This window comes from Camelus bactrianus, chromosome 9, assembly GCF_048773025.1.
Source record: "Camelus bactrianus isolate YW-2024 breed Bactrian camel chromosome 9, ASM4877302v1, whole genome shotgun sequence".
NCBI classification, from domain to species: domain Eukaryota; kingdom Metazoa; phylum Chordata; class Mammalia; order Artiodactyla; family Camelidae; genus Camelus; species Camelus bactrianus.
The window spans coordinates 69,136,772-69,150,172 of record NC_133547.1 but is presented as its reverse complement, the minus strand read 5'-3'; the positions used below and the strand labels follow the sequence as shown (position 1 = coordinate 69,150,172).

The 13,401-nt window shown below is 45.9% G+C and overlaps 1 protein-coding gene across 1 annotated transcript; it reads right to left on the bottom strand.

The window, feature by feature from the left end:
* Positions 1 to 138: 138 nt before the first annotated feature.
* Positions 139 to 12,833, bottom strand: PRSS54 (serine protease 54). Its single transcript, XM_010967339.3, is given in 6 exon segments — positions 139 to 943; positions 4,250 to 4,381; positions 4,984 to 5,242; positions 10,321 to 10,492; positions 12,745 to 12,793; positions 12,795 to 12,833. Coding segments are annotated over 6 exon segments (1,200 nt in total). The 5' UTR covers positions 12,831 to 12,833; the 3' UTR covers positions 139 to 391.
* Positions 12,834 to 13,401: the final 568 nt, after the last annotated feature.

Genomic DNA, 13,401 nt, shown 5'->3' with positions numbered 1-13,401 from the left:
TAGTCTCAGGGTTCTCTCACTGTCCCCTGTGCTGGCTGGTGCCCCCAACTCTCCAGCCAGGCTGCCAGTCACCTCCCAGGCTACATCAGCCCCTGGGGAATATTTTCACAGTCTGGCCTCAGGAACCAGTAACACTGAAAAAACCACAGGGCACTCTAATGGTTTGACACTTGTTAGCCCACGTTTAGTTCACAAGCACACATGAAAGTGACCTTCCCACATGTGGGAGTGGGACAGAGGGTCGGGGTGGGGGAGGGGTAGCCCGCCCAGTCTGTGCCGTGGGCCTGTCTGTGGCAGCCCGGCTGTGCAACTGTCACAGACACCAAAACAGCATGGTGAATACCTGGCACTCAGCGTTCTGAGCTTACTCTTTAGTTTGGAGGGTTAGCTCCTAGACTAAGATACCATTACAAAAGAAAGCAAGCACAAAGAAAAACAAGATAACTTCTTGGGGTTGATGTAACCTGTTCTGACCTGAAGTAGACTCGCTCTCCCCCACCTCCCCAGTTCCCCCACCGTAGTAGTCATAGAACACGGGTTGTACGGCCATCTCAGAAGACGTGCCCAACTCCGTTGGCCCCCTTTCCCTGAAGTCTAGGCTCGCTTGAGTGCCATTTACTAGCCATGAATGCATGGTGGCCCTTTTTTGTCCTTGGAGGTGTACTCGGGACCATCCAACCTGGCCCAGCCCAGGATGTGTTTTCTGTGTCACGGCGGCTCGGGATGAGTAGCCGGGGAAGGGAATCAGGTTCTCCCAGTGGCGGAAGGGCGACAGGGGAGGGCTGGTCCTCTTGGTCTTAGACGTGATCCAGTCACTGTAGTCTTCTACATTGATGTACAGGAACAGGCCGGGGCATTGCTCACTGCCATGGGACAGGATTCCTTTCAGCATCCATAGATTCAGTTCCTTCAGCTGGCACATCATTGGGTTTCCTGGGTCCCCCTGTGACAAAGGACAGAAGGCTTCAGATCTTAGGAAAACTTGTTTTCTTTGTTTAAGTATATCCTTGTGCAATTTACTTTATGTTCTAAAAATGTTTTACACTAGTCCTCACTGGAAATTGGGTAAATCATGGGATACTATTTTTAATCTAGGTCATCACCACCACAAATTCCAACAAGATGACTTTTCCTTTATTATACAAACTAGGCTCCTGCAGTTTGCCTGTAGCTTCCTAGTTCCCATTTCATTTTCTTGCCCCTCTTAAGTACTTCAAATAAATCCTCCCTCTTTTTGGTTTCTCATTCCTCAGATGTTGATATTTCGTTCCTTTCTGGCCTGGAATGCTCCCATTTTCCCTTCTCATATTTTGTCTCCATCCTTCCTTTAACCTGCTCCTCCCCACCCCCAGTCCTGCTTGGGTCAGAGTCAGTCTTCCCAAGGAGCATGCGCAGGGCTGGGTTCACAGCTTCTCCACCCCGGCAGCAGCCTGTCAGTGCACCTGCTCCCCAGCCCCTGCCCAGGCTCCCTCAGGAGTAGTCCTCTGGGCCTCAGGAGTTCTGCCACACAGACCTTAACCTCCCTTCAGGTGTGTGGATAGAAGCCTGGCACAGCCTAGCACAGCCTTGACTAGACCATGTGACCCTGGCAGGTTACTCAAGTCTCTCTGAGCTAAAGCGGGGACACAGTACCTATAACACTGGCAGACATACAAGATGCACTCAGTAAACAAGTAGCTGCTACCACCCTGGTGTCTAGAAAAGGCCATCATTTTTATGTGAAAAGCTGAGAAATATGAGAAAAGTAATCAGATGTTTACTTGGTATACTTCACCTTACCTGTCGTGCCCCCCAGACCTCCTCTTAAAGGAATACCTGTCCCCCAGCCTGTGGTCCACCTTGGTCCCCAAAGGCTGGCCAGCCACCTTTGACCTGTGTGACCTTCCTGACTAGAAGGGCTGGGCAATCATACTTTGCTCTCGCTGTTTGGACCAAGGCATGGAGGGAGTGGGGTTGCAGTTGACAATGGGAAACAATCTGAACAGACTCGACCACAGGAAGCAGAGAGGCAAAATGGTGGCCGCCTCGGCCCCTGCCCATTCCCAGGCCTGGCTGTTCAATCTTTCTTGGGTTTCTACACACACGCAGCCTCTTTCACTAAACCTCCCTTTTTCTGAGGAACCAACACCAGAACAGAAATGCAGGCAAATAGGAGAAGAAGGGAGTGACTGCCAGCAGGGCCATCGGGAGGCACGCTCTGTGGGGCTACTGTAATTCCCTGGGGGTCCCACAGCCATACCCACGAGGATGACATGCTGTGCCTTTCATTAGATAGAAGGGAATGCTTTTGTGTGGAACTCTTGATTTTTCAGTTTTTCACATTCTACTCTTTTCACCCCACGCTGTCAAACAGCCGAGGGTGGGATTTCATCCCTGGGCTCTGGCTGGTCATCTGAGGACTGGTGAGCAGGCTCTTGTCTGCACCCCATGCTGTCTGCCTGAGGCACAGAGGCTCTCTGGCCAAGAATGGTGTGCTCTCCTCTCCGTTCACCAGTCCCACTCCCAGTTTGTTTTAACTGTGCTTTTACAGCTTGAGGAAGAAAAAGAATGCAGGACAAATAGTTTGACAAATGATTGTGCAGTGGACATCCCCAGCTATCGTGTAGTTTTGCCAGTTGCCGTTCCATCCAGGTGTAGAAGACACTGCTTTTTCTCTTTCCCGTAACCTGTCAGGCTGAGACTTCTGAAGCTCAAGCAACAAGAACATAAAGTACCAGGAGCAGCTTCTCTGGAGCAGCCCCACCTCATCTTCCCGGGGGAGCAGCCGTGGCAGAGAGGGGCCCTTTCCTTGCATGATCCTCAGCCTTGATGTTCAGCCAAGGGCCTAACAGTTGTGGGGGGAAAGGAGGGTGGTGAGTTCAGAGTGATTCTGCTTTTGTTGGGTTCTGGGGACCCATTAGGGCAGTCACTGAGCCTGGGTGGTTTATTCTACATGTGAGAAGTGTGGCTTTGAAGACTTCTGGACACTAGAACACATTTCCTAGGAAGTATCCTAGATAGACAAGTCACTATTCGTTTGTCTGAGACGGTTTCCAAGCACAATTCTGTTCAAAAACAAAGAACTGTCTACAGGTGTGCTAGAGTTAAAAACCAATCTGAGCTTTGTGGGTAGTTTAAAGAGGTGATCATTTAGAGTTTAAACAGCTTACTATATTCCGCTGAATCTATGATGCTCTTAAAAAATTAACATCTTTGAAATGGGGTGTGTCTTTTAATCGGTTGATTTCAGAGTTTAAGTGGCAGCATTTTTTCTTTCTTGGTGTTACATAAAATAATAGTACATTCTACAACTCAGCATCTTCGATTTGATGAAGTGTGGCAGTAGACTGATGGAGTGGCTGATGGCAGGATTTTGTTAAATAGCTACATCTTCTACTGTATTTTAACACATTGTCTAGTTTAAGAAGTTGTTACAGTCCTCCACTAGTAGCCACTCAATAAATGCTGAACCAACTTTGGAAGGGCAAACTTACTGCCCAGTGAAAGGCAGTCCTTCACAATAAAAGGACTTTAAAAAAAATGTCTACATATATATTTTTCCCCTTTCTCTAAAAAACTCCCTAGATTCTCTGGGGGAAAAAAAATTCCCCATCAGGGAATTCTGAAGGTTCTTAGAAGAAAGTGGTTGATCAGCATCTTAGACAATTTTAGGGTAGAGGAAGGAAACTGCCTGGAAATCTGGCAGACCTGGGTTCTCGTCTTTTACATTTTTTTAACTGTGTAACCCTGATAAGGCACACTTTCTCCAGACAGGGATACGAGGGGGCCTGAACAAGTGTTTGTGAATCGTAGACATTTTCCTGAGGCAGTAGGACAGCCACGTCTGTACAGCCCTCATCCGGGTAGAGGGCAGGACTTCTTACAGGGAAAAAATGAAAAACAATAACTGATGAGCAATAGCACCAGTCTACCTTCCAAAGAAGCCAAATACAGCGACCCTGCACTGTAGGTGTGCTCAAAGCATGTCTGCATGTGTAGTTTGGACTCACACTTTCAAACTTTTAGCTACTGAAAAAACATGTGACTTAGCCATGCTTAATCATGTCACACTTCAGTGTGCATTCAGCAGGCTGTTATTGGGCACTTGCCACCTGCCAAGTGCCCTTCACCCCAGAGACATGCATGAATCCCAGGTGACAGTCCCTCCCCTCACGGAGCTCACCGTCCAGCAAGGGGGAGTCCCGAGGGTCCCCGAGAGGTGACCACTGCTTACTCTCAGCATGTTGCTTCTACTCCACTGTGTTCTTACCAAGCAGACAGAGTCAGTTTCCTGCTCCACATGATTGCCACATCCTGTTTTCTGGATTTTGTTTAAGGGACACAGTTCGATGTCTTTCACGGAGATTTTCCTCAGGATACTCACTGTCATGTGATTTCCTGTCTGGACCATGCAAGAGAGAGCCCAAGAATTATTAACAAGAAGACATCCCCCAAGTCAGCTCAACTACAACTCACATAACCAGATGGCAGTGAGTAGGAAATATTCTGTTAAACCTCTTTTCCTCATAGACATCAGAGCCTGTGTCTGAGTTTTTACTGAAAAGTACCTTTGCTTTGACCTTGAATATGAAAATAGGCAGAGACCATGTTCACCCTTCCTCTACAGCTACAGAGGATGAATGCATCTCCTTGTTTATTTCCCAAGAATAAAAGAAAACAAGGATGGTTCAGACAAGAGGAGAGTCAGCTCTGGTTCAGGGAATAATGACCCCTGGCCCCTCTGTAACCTTGCACTCATTTCAGGCTGCCCACTGCCCATGTACTTCCAGTTTTAGTGTAGGAATAGAAGGAAAAGGACCAAATGTAAGAATGGCCACAGGAAGGGCAAGTGTTGGGAATCTTGACTGATTAGGTGAGGGTTTCAGCCCAACTCTAGAACCTCAGGCCATCTGAATTATTGAGCTAAGCCCTGGAATGGTGCATCCCAGCCAGACCCACTGCTACCACACACACAGCCTCCTCTAGGAGAAGGAAAGCATTAACTGCAGATGTGGGATTCCATCCTGCCACCCAGCAGTTCTGCAAGGCTGGCAACATATGCAGCTTCCTGCCAAGGAAGCAGATGGGCCGGACCAGGTCGTTGAAATGCATTGCCGTGTCTGTCTTCAGGAGGGCTAAGTTATTCTTCATTGTTTCATTATCAAATTCCTCATGGATGATGATGGTGTTGACTGGATATTCTTCGTGAGTAATCAGTTTTGCATCCATCTTAGCTATACCAACTATAGTGACATCGTTCTTCCTGGAGAGACAGCAAAGGAATCTTAAGAAGCCAAGGCACCAAGGAAGCTTCACACTTCCCTGGTTTCATATTTACTATTTTTTTTTTGGCCTGAAACACTCATCCAACTCATCTTCCCTGGGCTAATTTTTACTGACCCTTTTGGACCTAGTCCCCAGGAAATCTTTCCTGAACCCCTAGGCTTACGCCCATAGGATCTTGAGGATTCTTCCGTCTGACTATCATATGTCCCACCCCTGTAGATAATCTGTTATGTTATGGCTGATTATCTTTTTTCTATGCTTATTTATTTGTTTTTTGTTTGTTTGTTTGTTTTTACATAGTTGTAGTCACACCCAAGATGTAATCTTGATTCTTGACTTTTGCACTTAACATTTTAACTCAAGAATCTTTCCATATTATTTACTCTGCAAATACACTTCAGAGAAATTCCGATTTTAATAATGATGGAGTTCAATTGACTGTTTTCCCTTTCTCCTCTTGGGAATCACCCGAGGAACCATAATAATGAGAAACAAATGAAAACACCATAAAACTAAGAGACACTAGAGAATCCAAACCTCAGAACAGAGGAAGGGCTGACGGCAGAGGGAAGGACACCCAGAATACAGGGGGTTACAGATGATACCTCGTGCTGCAGAGTCAGATGAAGCTGTTCAAACACGCTTCTCAGCAAAGAACTGAAAAGTCTTTGAAGAAATAAAACCATGGCTAGAGTGAAAGCCAAATTGGAAGCAGCATAAAGGAGAGTAGAGACCACAGAAAACACAGTGAGGTACACAGAAGGTAGGCTGAGAAGACTGACTAAAATGAAATGGACATTAACAAAGATTTTTAAAGGCTAGAGAGGAAGATGACAAATATGGCAGTCAATGGAGAGTCAGCAGACCATGAGGAAGGTATCCAAAATAAAAAAACAAAAAAATAATTTCAAGATCTAATTTAAAAAAGCTTTCCAGAAATAAGACTTGAATCTATAGTGTGGAAGGGTACTCCGTATCCTGGGGAAAAATCAGTACAGAATGATCAATGCTGAGACATACCCTTGTCAGCTCCCAGCAGGAAACAGATGACATACTCAATAAGGTAAATTGAGGAAAGTTTAATAAAGGGACTCTTTACAAAGGTCTTGCAGGATGTAGGGAAATCATAAGGACAGTGCAGAATGCTGGGTTCCAGGTGATGTATGCAGCTTCCTGCTGAGGCAACAACAGGGTGCCGGGGGGAGGGAGCGGTCAGACAGAGCTGCAGGGAGTGGGTCACTTGGCTGGAGGAGGCAGCCTGTCTGCAGTACCTGTCAGGGGAATGAGGGCCCTGACCTCACTTCTCCACCCCCTCTGATCTCTAGCCAGTGCTCCCCTTGGCCAAAGCCAACTGGAACCAAGAAGGCAAGAGCACCCTTTGGTGTACCTCCTGGGACCCAACAGAGTAGAAAAGAGTAGAGAGTAGATCTGGAGGAGCAAATGGGAGCAACTCAGCATAGCTAGTGAGTTGCCAGACTTCAGTGACAAAGAAGGAAGCCTTGGGGATCCACACAAAACCAGATTAAGTCAAGGCAAGTTTGGCCTCTAATTTATTGTCTAACCCAGGGAACTTAAGAGAGTGAAAGGGAATACTAACAATAGGATGTTAGGATAATAGGTGTAAACCAGGCCCCTCCCAGGCGTACTAGGGTGTGTGGCCATCCAGCTACAGAGGGAAAAATCAAAGTGGCCTCAGACTTCTCCACAGCAAGATTTAATACCAGAAGCTGGGAGGTGAGGGACGTAGAATGCCTATTAAGCTCTCAAACAGAGGCAGGTATGATCCAGGAATTCTATACTTAAGTGGTCATTCAGATCTAAGGGCAGTACAACATTTCTGAATATGTAAAATCCAAGGAAATATGGTGCTTGAGAGCCCTTTAAGAAACTACTTGAAGACAAATTTTAGCCAAATTCTAGTGTTGAATGGAGAAAATCGAGCAAAGGGACTGTCAGAGTGTGGAATTCATTATAACTTGAGTCTAAAATTAAAACAAAAGAAAAACTTTTAAAGTTATAGGTTGGAGTAATAATATAAACCCTGGCAATAATCAAATGGTGTAACTAAAACTGAAAAGAAAGTGGAGGTAGGTATAGACACCAATTTTCTCATCTTTTATAGAAGTCCCAATGTATTATTTGTTTACAGCTGATACATGAAATAACAAAGGTGTGCAAATATGTATGTGAATCAAAGTAAACATTAAAGTACATAAATAACCTATTAAAATTGGGTAGTCATGGAGAAGGAGGGAAGGGTAAAGAGACAGGATTTCTGGCACCAGCCACAGTAGAGTCTAGAGAGGACTATCAGAGAGGAACAAAAGATTTAAGTGTCTTCCATGAAATGATAACTTTAAGAGGGACACCAGAACAAAAATTCAAACTTTCCAAATTTGTCAGAAGAGACATACAAAACAAAGGCCATATATGAAAAGAAAAACACGAAGCAATGAAAACAGAAAGCATAACCTAAAATAAAAACAAAAAGCAAGAGTTTCATTCTGAACATGAATTCAGAGCAGAAAAACTTGGAGTAAGACAAGGAAGGGCTTCTAATGGTGGTAAGGAATTCAGTCTACTGTGAAGACCTTAGTTGTAAATATCTGCAGCACGTGACACAGTGTTCACAGAGTAAGAATTCCAGGAAACAGGGGAACAAGAAGCCAGAAGCTTGTAATTTGTCTCAGTCAGCCTAGGACAGATCAAGTGGACTCCTTGCCCCCAATTTTATATATTAAATTGTACACCCAGGGTGGAGAATGAGCTTTTTAATTTACCTGTGGAAAATATTCACATGGACCACATAGTAGACCACAAAGACAACCTCAGCGAATTCCCTAATAGATCACCATGCGGTATAACTCTAAATCATGTTAGAAAACAAAACAAAACACCCTACCACCTGGATATTTTAAAACAGTCCTTAATAAAACCCAGAGTCAAAAAGGAAATCAAAACCCAAACAGCAGACTAGACAGAAAATAGCAGTAATGAAAACACTACATAGAAAGTAGAACTTCTCTGGAGGGCTGGTTGGCAATAACTATCAAGATTCAGTCCAGCATTTCCGCTCTTGGGTTTTTTGTGCTACAACATACTTGCACGTGTGTGAAATAACCTATGTACAAGTACATACACTGTACCATTTTTTGCTACTAGTGACAGACTGGAAGCAACTTAAATTTCCATTATTAGAGGATTATGTAATTATGGTACAACCATCATGGGATACTGGGCAGGTAGTGGACGAAAATAATGTATCCTTCTCTGTATGGATAAGAAAAGATCACCCAGCATTCACGACAGAGTGAAAAAAGCTGAGTGGTATAATGTCTATGGTGTGCTACCAGTTGGGGTGTGTTATGGATGAGTTGTGTCCCCCCAGATTCACTGGTGAAGCCCTAACCCCCAGTGTGAATGAGTTGGAAGATAGGGGCTTTCAGGAGGAAGTTAGGATTGATTGAGTTTGTGGGGTGGGGCCCTAGTCCAATAGGACTGGTGTCCTTATAAGAAGAGACAGCAAGACTGTGTGCACACAGAGGAAAGGCCGTGGAAGGACACAGAAAAGGCGGCAATCTGCAAGTCAAGGCAAGAGTCCTCAGGAGAAACCAGCCCTGCTGACGCCTTGATCTTGGACTTCCAGCCTCCAGAATGGTGAGAAATAAATTTCTATTGTCTAAGCCACTCTGTCTATGGTATTTTGTTGTGGCAGCCCCAACAGATTAATACAGGAGGGAAAGAAAATTCTCTCTCAATCAATAGATATGAGTCAATATAGAAAGACCTATAGGTATATAGCTATCCATGAGTGCACTGAGTGTTTCAGGAAGAATCCCCAAGAAACTGGTGATGGAAGTGGCTCAAGGAAGGGAAATGGTGAGTGAAGGGCAGGGGAGGGGAGGAGCTGCTTCTCATTATACACCCTTTGGTTTCCCCGTAAACATCATGGTATTAGATGTATTTTCATTTAAATGCATTATTTTTAATTTAAAATTTTAATTAAAAAATAAATCATGTGTTAAAAAATTCAGCAGCTGCACAATATTCCACCAGGGGTTTACACTGTAATGTTTTTAGCCAATTATAGTAATTATACTCTCCCCCCATACTCTATATGTGTATATATATATATATAATATATAAAGTATATATAGTATATCATATATAGCTTATATATGCTATAATATATAGCATGTGTCATATAGATAGATCTATATATAATTATATGTAATATTTATACACTATATATCATACATAACATATGATAAACTATATAAAAAAGAGTAACTATATCATAATTTATTTATCCATGATAATCAGACATTACATTTCAAGGGTTTTGTGTCTAGTTAATCATCCTATGAACAACTTTGTGTATAAAACTTTTCCAGTGATTGAAATTACTTCCTTAATGTTGATACCCAGAAGTTAAACCATGGAGTCAGAAAGTGAGATGTTTTACCAAAAGTTATCCCTTTAATAGCATGTATTGGGTTTTTTCCCCTAGTTTAGAAGAATGCCCATTTAATTGTGAAAAAGTTGGAGAATACAGAGAAGTTCAAAGAAGAGAACAGAAATCATGTGCATTCTGAGCATCCACACACAGGCACTCTTCAAGTGCGTATTTCCATTAAGTCTTTTCTCTACGTGCCTATATTTGTGGCAGTCACACTGTTAAGGCCCGAGGTAAGTGTTTTAAGGTAAGGGCTTAACAAGAGGTAGAGAGCAATAGGGGACCTCTAGTATCAAGAGTCAGTGCTTTTGTGATTGTAGAAAAATGGGACCGAATATCCTTCCTGTAGAGGTTGGAGAAACGATCATTTCACTTTGCAGGTGTGCAGCTGGCTGTCTTTACCGCAGAGAACACACAGACTGTGCCAACATTGGTGACTGGTGGTTTTAAGACCCCCAGACTCACTGAGCTGAGCTGATGAAAAGCCCTGTTGCCCTGTCACCAGGAGTCCACCTTCCAGGCCTCCCCAAGCTGAGTAGGAAACAGAGTCCCTCGCCCCGACCCAGTGGGCTGTGAGGACCAAAAGCAGGGGTACTGGCCTGTTCTGTAAGGCAGATGCAATGCTGAGGATCCAGAACTCACTGAGGATGCTACCGAAAGCCAGGTGGGTGTACTGGGAATCCTGCAGAGACACTACCCACGGGAACTCCTTGTCTTTGACCAGCCCCTCCTCAGAAGTTTCCACAATGTTGATATTCTGGATGCCACAACCTGCAGGGTGGGGTGGGGTGCAAGGGCCTCACTGCTGGGGCAAGGAGTTGGAGACCCGTGGCTACCACCGCCAGCACCAGACCTCAGGGCCCGCTCGCTCTCCCACTGGTTCCCCACTCCTTCAGGCTCTCCATCCTAGTCACCAGTAACTCTACCACCACCGCCACCCCCACCTCCCATTCTTTTCCTAGTGGGTCGCTTCCCCATAAAAGACGCTTGGTGGCATCTTTGGATCTAAAAGTAATGTTAGGCTACCGATAATCACTCTCATCTGTTGAGCGCTTAGCACTTAGCAAATACGAGGCAGTGTCTGAAACCTTTTATATCCATCAGTGGTTCTTAAGGTATAGTCTGGGACCTTTGCGAGTCCTCAGGACCCTTTCTGGGGTCTGTAAGGTTAAAACTGTTTTCACAAGCACACTAAGACAGTGTTTGCTTATTTCACTCTCACTCTCTTGCTGGAGTACAGTGGAATTTTCCAGGGGCTACATAATGTCATCACCCTGATGATCAATAGCATGTGTGACCCCAGATATTTTTCTGTTTTAAATTTTTCCTGATTTTAATTTCTAATATGCTAAATATGGAAAGATATAGCCCCAAAAGAAAAAACCCTTTTGGGGTCTCAATAACTTTAAAGTGTATAAAGGGGTCCTGAGACCAAACAGTTTGGGAACTGCTGGTTTCCACTACTTCATACAATTCCTCCAGCAGAACTAGAGGCGGACGTTGTCATCCTCAGATTGCAGATAAGAAAATTGCACTTCAGAGTGGCTAAGCCCTTGTCCGCATTACACAGCTAGTAGACTGTAGAGCCGGTCCAGGTGAACCCAAACTCCACACACTCAACCCCTCGCGGTCTGCGTTGCAGCGGCATTTCACATCCTCATATTTGTCCTCACTCTTCCCGCTCAGGCTGTGGGCACGTGCCACTCCCCCAACCAACCACACTGTCTGATTTGCTTGCCCCTGTATCCCTAGGGACTAGCACAGTGCCTGGCACGTCATAGGTGCTCAAGAAATTATCTGGTGAACCAACAAAAGCGTTCAGCCAGCCAAGCACTCCCTGACGGCTTCTTGTCCCAGTGCTCAGAGGAACCGCCCAGGCCTGCTTGGTCTTTGCCTCCCCGAGCCCTCAAGTGGATCACCTCTGACTGGACAGTCTCTTTGCAGTCTGGCCTTTGTTTCAAATAAGAGTTAAATATGACTCAAGTTTTAAATTGTATCCTGCCCCTGCCAGCCCTGGCTGAATTGTCCTATGTGTACACATCACCAAAGACAGGAATTCCGTTCTTCTCACGGGACCTCGGCAGTCTGTGGTGAACAAGGCACTCACCGAGTCTTCCTACCCCAGCAAGTACCTACAGGTGTGTGATGACTTTTGCTTTTCCAAAGCTCTAGTTGGCTGGTTCATCTGACCTTCTAAAACCCTTGAAAGGCCAAGATATAATGAGGAAATCTGACACAGAGATGAAATGCTCACTCTGGGTCACTTGCCTGAGGCTTTTTACGAGGGGGAGAGGCACGCATGGAGCTCGCGCATGTCTCCCATCTAATTCCAGGAAGACAGGACAGAGCCAGCTGGGTTGGCAGTGAGGTGAGGCAGGACCCGCTTTAGTCAGGGACCCCTCCTCCATCTGCCCCTGTCCAGGCTGGACTCTTATCCCCGGACAACCTGGAGGTCGGGGAGGGGACCAAGGCTGCCACTTCTGCCGACTGAGGCTGGGCAGCCTCAAAGGCACCTCCCTGAACCCCTGCTCAGCCCTGCAATTGGGGGTCAGTTTAGAGGTAATGATGAAGGCTTAAGGATAAAGGGCTTCACTGGAACAATGATGCTGAACACAGGGAAGGGCTGGTTCCCAAGTGCTTAAGACACATCTCGTGCTCCCAACCTGACAATGCCTGACAATGCCTGACAATGCCCCCAGGAAGAGCAGGGCAGGGGTTGTGAGTGGGGAGTCAGGCCTCACACTAACCCCCTCTGCCCAGGGGGCCTCTCGGTAGCCTCAGGCTTCTTTTCCTAACCACACTCTCACCTGAGGATTAGCCCTGACATCAGGCTGCTGAAGCCAGTTTCCTACATCCACGCCCCACGTTCCACTTCTTTGCCTGGTTCCCAGAGCAGAGCACTGTGAGTCACCTGCCCAGAGTCCCTCTCTGAACATGAAGGAGCCTGTCCTTTTCCAGGATGATTCCCCCTGCCACGTCACACGATCAGCTGAAGTCGTTACAGAAAAAAGCCGCACACTCACTGGCAGAAGCGTGGGAGACGCAGAGCAGCACTAGGAGCATTCCTCTCATGTCTGCCATCCCCAAAGAGAGCCGCGGCAGACACCATGGGCAGCTGTGAAAACAGGACATCCAGATGCATGGGCTTTTCCTCTCCCCCCCATGGTGGCGACTTTCCCCCAATGTCGGAGTCCCTACCCCTTTGCTTTCCACTGACCAAACTTCTGAGACATGGGAAACAGACCTGTCACGTCCCTATTTCTTGGTTCCGTGCAGTAAAGAGGCAGGGACCCACTGCCCAGCACCGATATTCAGCAGGCGATTTGTAAGACAGCCCAAGGAGAGGAGGCAGCCCACGCTGGTCACTTTCCTCCTCAGTCCAGCCAGGGTCCCCGACCTTCCCACAGAGTTGGGTCTCAGAGAAGGGTCATTTTTTGACTCGTGGAATTCAACCGTTGCTTTAACTCTGTAGCCCTAAAAAGCTGCTGAGAGAAAAAGCAGGGGTTCAGGGAAAGCCCACGCTGGTCTTGCCCCTGCGACTAAACTCTGCTGGCTTACGTCATGCTTGGATTTCTTTTAACTGGTGACAGTTCATACTTTTGCTTGGTAACAGCCCCAGTGTGTTGCTCAGTAAATTCACACAATAACCATACGAAGTGGACACTATTATCACCCCCATT